Source organism: Rhagoletis pomonella, unplaced genomic scaffold (genome assembly GCF_013731165.1).
Source record: "Rhagoletis pomonella isolate Grant_MI unplaced genomic scaffold, Rhpom_1.0 Rhpom_scaffold_00002, whole genome shotgun sequence".
Lineage (NCBI taxonomy): Eukaryota > Metazoa > Arthropoda > Insecta > Diptera > Tephritidae > Rhagoletis > Rhagoletis pomonella.
The window spans coordinates 32087140-32094431 of record NW_023458556.1 but is presented as its reverse complement, the minus strand read 5'-3'; the positions used below and the strand labels follow the sequence as shown (position 1 = coordinate 32094431).

The window sequence follows — 7292 nt, the reverse complement described above, 5'->3', positions numbered from 1 at the left end:
ACTTTTTGTGTTGCATATCCTGATAAATTTTAAATAAATCAGACAAAATAAGCTTTTAAAAATGGTCAAAAAGAAGATAGACAACCGCATCCGCGTAATGATTGAGAATGGCGTTAAGTTGGGACATCGTACAATGTTCATAATAATTGGAGACAAAGCGCGCGATCAAGTGCCGATACTTTACGACATTTTGACGAAATCCACAGTAAAAGCCCGGCCCACAGTACTGTGGTGCTACAAAAACAAGGATGATGCTATTTCAAAGTAAGTGTCGTGTAGAACACAGTTTAATTTCACTTCATTCATAAATAATGTTTACCTGCAGCCACGGCCGTAAGCGGGCCAAAAAGATTGCGGCTGGCAAAATTGATGTCAACGATGCTGATATGTTCGACACATTTCGCGTGTCGACAACCATACATGGACGATATTATTCTGAGACACATGCTGTTCTTGGTCGCACCTATGGTGTGTGCGTATTGCAGGATTTTGAGGCGCTCACTCCCAATCTACTGGCGCGTACAGTGGAAACGGTGGAAGGGGGCGGGCTAATAATATTACTGCTAAAAACTCTACAGTCACTGAAACAGCTGTATACAATGAGTATGGATGTGCATAAGCGATTCCGCACCGAAGCACACCAAACTGTAACTTGCCGTTTCAATGAGCGTTTGATACTTTCGTTGGCTGATTGCAAACGTTGTCTAGTCGTCAATGATGACTTGACTGTGCTGCCGTTGAGTTCAAAAACTGTAAATGTTGATCCAGTAAATGTAAGTCTCGAATTTGGATTTTCTAATATGCTATCTGCTTACTAAAATTTACGATTACAGCCGGCAGATATTGGAAAATCTGAAAACAAAGAAATGTTGCAAGATTTAAAAGAAAGCTTGCGCGATACGCCGCCTGCTGGACAGCTTGTATCTCAATGCCGGACTTACGATCAAGCACGTGCTGTCGCTCAATTCATCGAAGCTTTGGCGGAGAAGCAACTGAAGTATGTACTTAAACGAAAAATTTGTGTTATGAAAACTTTGAACCAAATGACAAATTTTTCAGGCCACCCACGACTTTGACCGCAGCACGTGGTCGTGGTAAATCCGCTGCGATGGGTTTGTCCATCGCCGCAGCTGTAGCCTTTGGTTATGTCAATGTCTATGTTACTTCCCCACACCCGGAGAATTTAATTACACTTTTTGAGTTCGTGCTCAAGGGATTCGATGCGCTGGAATATCAGGAGCATGCTGATTACACCATCATACGATCCACTAATCCAGATTACAAAAAGGCCATCATCCGCATCAATATAACTCGTTCAAATCGGCAAACCATACAATACATTGCACCCACCGATACACATCTGTTAAACGCGGCAGATTTGTTGGTAATTGATGAGGCTGCAGCCATACCTCTTCCTTTAGTTAAAAAGATGATGGGCCCGTATTTGATATTCATGGCTTCTACTATTAACGGCTATGAAGGAACTGGACGGTCACTAAGCTTAAAATTAATGTCACAATTGCAAAAAGACAACAATGCACCACCACCGGTAAGTTCGTAAATGTTGTAAGTTGATGAGATACTAATCGTATATATTGTGTCATCAGATAAAACTCGACGAGTCCATTCGCTATAGCGAAGGCGATGATATTGAAGCATGGTTGATAAATTTGCTATGTCTGGATGCCACCACTGTTCCCAATATCAGCTCGGGTTGTCCAACACCAGATGTTTGCGATCTCTACTACATAGATCGTGATGCATTATTCTCGTATCATAAGGCCGCCGAATCCTTCCTCCATCGTTTGGTCTCCATTTATGTAGCTTCGCATTACAAGAACAGTCCCAATGACTTACAAATGATGAGCGATGCGCCGGCTCATCACATTTTTTGTCTACTGGGACCTATTCATCGCAAAGATCAGTTGCCTGAAATTCTTGTTGTCGTGCAAGTAGCGCTAGAGGGGGAAATTTCCTCGCAAACGATTAGTGATTCTTTGGGTCGTGGCAAAAAAGCGAGTGGTGATCTGATACCGTGGAATATATCTGAGCAATTCGGTGATCGCGAATTCCCCAAGCTGTCAGGTGTTCGAGTGGTCAGAATTGCAACGCATCCCAATTATCAAAGGGTATGTCGTTAAAAACTTGAAGCATACACACACATTTTCTTATCTTAAAAACTAAAATTTTAGATGGGTTATGGTAAGCGTGCAATTAAGCTTTTGCGAGATTATTATCAGGGAAAATTTACGGATATTAGTGAAAATCCGCAAAGTGGCGATAATGCAAATGGTGACTAACTAACTATATGATTAACAGAGTGAAATTCAAATTACTTTTTTACATTTTGCAGGCATCGAAGAAGTTGAGGAAGAACAGATCGGTTTGCTAAAAGAGCAAATACGCCCTCGTCGCAAAATACCCACACTATTGAAACGTCTGAATGAGCGCACCCCAGAGCATATCGATTACTTGGGAACATCATACGGGTTAACACAAGAGCTTCTTAAATTTTGGAAAAATTTGGGCTTCGTGCCAGTGTATGTTAGCCAGAAGGCCAATGACCTCACTGGCGAGCATACCTGCATTATGTTGCACGCGCTAGATAAGTCAGGAGCAGAGTCTCAAGAGAAGAAATGTGCAGAATGGTTGAGTTTATATTTCAACGATTTTAGACGCCGTATCATTAAACTTTTGAGTAAAACGTTTAGGGAATTTCCAACCAGTTTAGGATTATCTATAATCGATAACAAAAGGGCAAAAATTGAGCAAAAGGGTAATGATGATAATTCATATTTAGATGTTTTTTTCATTCATGCTTTAATCAAATTTCAGGGCTCGACAAGCACATACTCGACGTTTACTTCCTGCCACATGACATTGAGCGTTTAGAAGCGTATTCGCGCAATCAAATCGAATATCGCTTGGTGCTAGATTTAGTAGGCGATATTAGTTACTTGTATTTTCAAGGAAAAATGCAAGAACTTCAAATAGATACTTTACAAAAGGTGTGTATGCTAAAACAATTTTCGTTAATCATGTCTTAGTAATTTTTTCTTGAAATAACAATGATTTCAGGCCATTCTGCTCGCTATTGGCATACAAGGCAAGACTGTTGATACAATCGCAGCTGAATTAAACATGCCTGGAAACCAGATTTTGGCTAAATTTTATGATTTGCTTAAGAAAACCACCAAGTTTTTGCTTGCTATCATCGAAGGTCACATTGAAAGCCATATGAAGAGTGAAACCCAACTGAATCGCGGCGAAGATTTTGTGCCAGTCTCTCTCTCACTCAACGACGAGTTAGAAGAAACTGCAAAGCAGTTGTCTAATAAGCAGAAGGAAGAGCTTAAAAAATTAAAAATGGAAAATTTAAAAGAATTTGCCATTAAGGGAACCGATGAAGACTGGACAAAGGCTTTGACAAATACTGACGGTAAAGCCAAACTTATATCCGTTAAAAGGTATAGCTTATTTCTTTAATATTAAATACAATAAATTCATATGATTTTTATAGTGGAATAAAGCGGCTGGAGGACTCCCTAGATATTAGCGCACCGAAGGAGCAGCCGAAAAAGAAAAAAATAAAAATGAGTAAGAAGATGAAAGCATCTATGAAAGCCCTAATTTAGTGCGATTTCGATTAATGCAGTAGTAAATAAATTTACTACAAAATTTTGTAAACTGTAGCTTAAAAATAAAATGTTAATATACCTTATCCGGTGGTCGCATATTTAATTCCGGTTTATTTATTGAATATACTTTCATTAACTATTTGCGATAATTTCATTTGAAGCTACGTAAGATATTTGAGCGGCCAATGCATTTTCGTTTGTATTGCAAAATAAAACTGTAATAAGAAATTCATATACTTAATATTTCAACATTATATCGTAATTGTATACCCGCAGAGCACTACTAAAATCGCAATGCATTTATGCTAGATGAAAATTAGTTTCAAGAACTATTTAATATCCTGAAATCTAAGCACTCTGCTGTTTCTGACTCTGCTTCTGGCGTTCGAGCAATCTACGCTCACGTTCAAACTCCTTCATCCGCAGCACGTAGTCCTCATATTCGCATGTAAGATAGTCGTGTTTCTCATGATGACATTTATATACAAAAGGAAAGTAATCCGCACGGCAGGATCGGTATTTTAGCAATTTGTGTGCGCAGTAGTCTCGTTCTTCGAGAGTCAGTTTGGCAGATTCCATCTCTTCAACAGTTGCAATCATGACACGCTCCTTGCGCGATTCAAACCCCAGCATTGGATCAAATGAGGGCACACAGTCGGGACCGGGCGTCACATCCGGCTTAATGGCACGAGCATAAGCATTACCCATATTGTCCTTGTTATGTTCCTTTAGCTGTTATGTGAATAAAATTAGTATTTTTTGCACAAATTATAAATTTTTATAAACAAATTACGTAAATACCACAAGTGCTTGTAGATTCGCCTGCGGCTGCTGCCAGTAATTGTCAAAATGACATTTAAATGAGCACACACCAATTGTAATAGATTTCTTGACATTAGACAACAAAAAGTATGGCAACACCTTTGAGAACACTTTTAACAATTTTCGTTTTGGTCCCTAAAACAGTGTTTGCATTGTTCAACTTTGCATTCAACAACGCAGGGTTGCACGGAAAAAAATGAATGGCTAAAAATAGCAACATTTGAAAAAATATTAAAATATTCGGGAAAATTTGTCTAACCCGATCCAGGCTTTGAAATAAAAATATACTAGCGTGGTAGAAGGGGCCCCCTGATTCTAAATCTGAAAAATAGAATTTAAATATTTGCAAAAAAAGCCAATAGTTGCAGAAATAGCTAAACTCAACCTCACTTTTTCCTTTGTACACCAATTGAACTAAAATGTTGGTGATGCCACATACAATACAAAAAAAAATCGTAAAAACACAGAAAACGGAAACAAACAAATTGAGACTAAAAGGAAATGGTAACCAACTTTTTCAAATCCTTTGATACTTTTATATTATTTGACCAGCTTAATCAAAAGCTGTTGGTCTGATTGCTATCACCTCCAACTTTTAGAAATTTGTTGCACAGTGTTATAAAGGCAAGAGATTCGTTTTCCAATTATTTAAGAAGTTTTAATCGAAATCAGTGTTGAAATGACCTCTAGCTCTTCTCCTGTTGTCTAAAAATTTTGTATGAATTTTGAATCGCGTGTGTATATTTTTTTTGCATAATAGTATCTTAAAAGAGAGTCTACCTGAGTTGTCAATCACACCTTGTTTAATACACCTTGGTTGAGACAGCATTGAAGTAAATGAGTGTTGTATCCATCATATTGGATATCGAAGATAATTTTCGAACATTCGCCATAATGTTTGTTGGGTAATTTTTAAACCATTTTCAATGTAATTGCAAGAACGAAAATTTTTCTGTAATTTTGAAAAAATGTTTACTTAAAAAGTTTTAACACGTCGATTCTTTTTGGTAATCGCCAATATATACTCAGTACTTGTCAAAAAGTATCGAGTTCTCAATACTATTCAGTATTCATGAAAAGTATCGATATTCTGTACTCGGTACTCGAATCGTGCTGTCACTACACTTTTGAAATCAAATTTCATTTTTTTTTGGCGGCACGTATCACTTGTTTAATTTTCCTTTTTTACAATTTGTTGAGTAATATATTTCAAATAACATAGACTACCAAACAAGTACCAGCGTACAAATATCAATACTACATTAAATTACTACAATCAACAAACGCGAACCGAAATATCAAAAAAGTTATTACAAAGCAGTCTCAGCGGGAAAGAAGTTCACAACAGAAACAAACATACATACATTTACTTGGTATATGAGCATCGCAACTTCACTAAATAAATCAAACCACAAAGGACTAGGAAAATGGAGACTCCGCGACGAGTGACGCGTAATATGCACATGCAAAATATCCAGAAGATTAGTACCCCTTTGCGTATACCACCGTCACCATTTATGAAGAATCTAGGTTATGGCACAGGCGTTAATGTTTATAGATTGGAACGTTCGCCTAAATGTGGGCAAATGCGTTCACCTTGGGCTGTAAAGCGTATTTCCAAACGCGCTAACGAGCACGCGGAGCTATTTAATTCACGCATTCATGATGAAGCAGAAATTTTAAGGTACATTTTTTATCCAATGGGACAGCTTTGCAAATCATGCAATCCGTGCACCCTGCAGGGCTTTGCAAGACTCAGAAAATGCCTTTAATATGTTTTGCAATTGTAACTCAAGGAACTATACTTTCAGAAAACTTTCTCATCCAAATATTGTGGGATTCCGGGGCGCTATTAAAAGTGATGATGGCCTAGAAACTTTGGCCTTAGAATGTTGCAAAACATCATTGGGTACCATATTAGAAGATCGCAACGAAGAGAACCTGGGACCTTTACCAGCAAAGTATACTCTAAAAATGATAGCTGATATAGCTCATGCCTTAGATTATTTGCATACGAAAGCCAAGATATTGCATGGCGATTTAAAATCTTTCAATGTGTTGGTAAAAGGGGATTTCGAAATTTGTAAATTATGCGATTTTGGCGTTAGTTTGCCATTAGACGAATATGGGCTGATTAATTTCGCAAAAAATCCGCATTTACGTTATGTTGGTGAGTGAAAAGTAGAAAACCAAAAAGCTAAATGCCACCTGAAAAAATTTTTATGCTCAAATTTGTTTTAGGTACGAACCTGTGGTCGGCACCTGAGGTAATGGATGATTCCGAAATTATTGACTTCAAAGCTGATATTTTTAGTTTTGGTCTTATCATCTATGAAACGGTATCTCTAGTACCGCCACACACATTGGATACAGTAGATGACGAAAACGACGAAGCTAACAACACGGTCGAATCCTCTAAAACTAGTGACTCATGCGATAAGAGCTGTGCTACGGCGGGATCTGAAGACTACGAGCTTGAACCTGTGGACAGAGCATGCGGCACACGCCCACCCCTACCGCAAGCATTTCATTTAACAGATGATTACAATCGAATTATAGAGTTCTTTTATTGTTGTACAAACGAATTGCCAGAAGATAGACCACCAGCAAAAATAATTTGGTCTTCTTTGGAAAATGAAAGTAGCGATAACAATGGTAATGAGAAAATGAAGAGTAGTACTAAATAATTAGAATAACTTTAAGAACACATACATTGAATTTCAAGCAAATTTGATTATATTGACTTAGTTTAGGATTAACTGACTATAAGGGCTTGGGATTGATGAAAGTTTTTAGAATAAATAAAGTTATGACTTGTTTAGAAGTTGCCGG

General features: G+C 37.7%; 3 protein-coding genes across 4 annotated transcripts; 2 read left to right on the top strand and 1 right to left on the bottom strand.

Moving 5' to 3' along the window:
- Nucleotides 1–6: 6 nt before the first annotated feature.
- On the top strand, nt 7–3736 carry LOC118733443 (RNA cytidine acetyltransferase). Its single transcript, XM_036462826.1, has 10 exons — nt 7–264; nt 326–773; nt 834–997; nt 1060–1549; nt 1608–2129; nt 2193–2292; nt 2354–2776; nt 2836–3008; nt 3079–3467; nt 3521–3736. The coding sequence occupies exons 1-10, from the start codon at nt 62–64 to the stop codon at nt 3633–3635; spliced, it is 3027 nt and encodes a 1008-aa protein (XP_036318719.1). The 5' UTR covers nt 7–61; the 3' UTR covers nt 3636–3736.
- On the bottom strand, nt 3715–4532 carry LOC118733444 (NADH dehydrogenase [ubiquinone] 1 beta subcomplex subunit 7). 2 transcript variants are annotated; one of them, XM_036462827.1, is made up of 3 exons: nt 4440–4532; nt 3909–4370; nt 3715–3853 (listed from the first exon to the last, which is right to left on the bottom strand). In XM_036462827.1, exon 2 carries the CDS (start codon nt 4344–4346, stop codon nt 3987–3989), a length of 360 nt encoding a protein of 119 aa, XP_036318720.1. In that variant the 5' UTR covers nt 4347–4370; nt 4440–4532; the 3' UTR covers nt 3715–3853; nt 3909–3986. The 2 variants fall into 2 exon arrangements, with proteins under 2 accessions (XP_036318720.1, XP_036318721.1); XM_036462828.1 differs by having other exon boundaries at nt 4432–4519.
- A 1064-nt stretch (nt 4533–5596) lies between these two features.
- LOC118734626 (lymphokine-activated killer T-cell-originated protein kinase) lies at nt 5597–7233 on the top strand. The gene is made up of 3 exons (XM_036464330.1): nt 5597–6144; nt 6272–6630; nt 6702–7233. The coding sequence occupies exons 1-3, from the start codon at nt 5888–5890 to the stop codon at nt 7145–7147; spliced, it is 1062 nt and encodes a 353-aa protein (XP_036320223.1). The 5' UTR covers nt 5597–5887; the 3' UTR covers nt 7148–7233.
- Nucleotides 7234–7292: the final 59 nt, after the last annotated feature.

Excerpts from the sequence above, each read along its gene's own strand:
- LOC118734626 (XM_036464330.1), top strand. The coding sequence starts at position 5,888 with ATGGAGACTCCGCGACGAGTGACGCGTAATATGCACATGCAAAATATC. Across the intron at positions 6,145-6,271 it reads GATGAAGCAGAAATTTTAAG|AAAACTTTCTCATCCAAATA; the intron begins GTACATTTTTTA and ends CTATACTTTCAG. Across the intron at positions 6,631-6,701 it reads TCCGCATTTACGTTATGTTG|GTACGAACCTGTGGTCGGCA; the intron begins GTGAGTGAAAAG and ends AATTTGTTTTAG.
- LOC118733444 (XM_036462827.1), bottom strand. The coding sequence starts at position 4,346 with ATGGGTAATGCTTATGCTCGTGCCATTAAGCCGGATGTGACGCCCGGT.
- LOC118733443 (XM_036462826.1), top strand. The coding sequence starts at position 62 with ATGGTCAAAAAGAAGATAGACAACCGCATCCGCGTAATGATTGAGAAT. Across the intron at positions 2,293-2,353 it reads AAGTGGCGATAATGCAAATG|GCATCGAAGAAGTTGAGGAA; the intron begins GTGACTAACTAA and ends TACATTTTGCAG. Across the intron at positions 2,777-2,835 it reads GGCAAAAATTGAGCAAAAGG|GGCTCGACAAGCACATACTC; the intron begins GTAATGATGATA and ends ATCAAATTTCAG.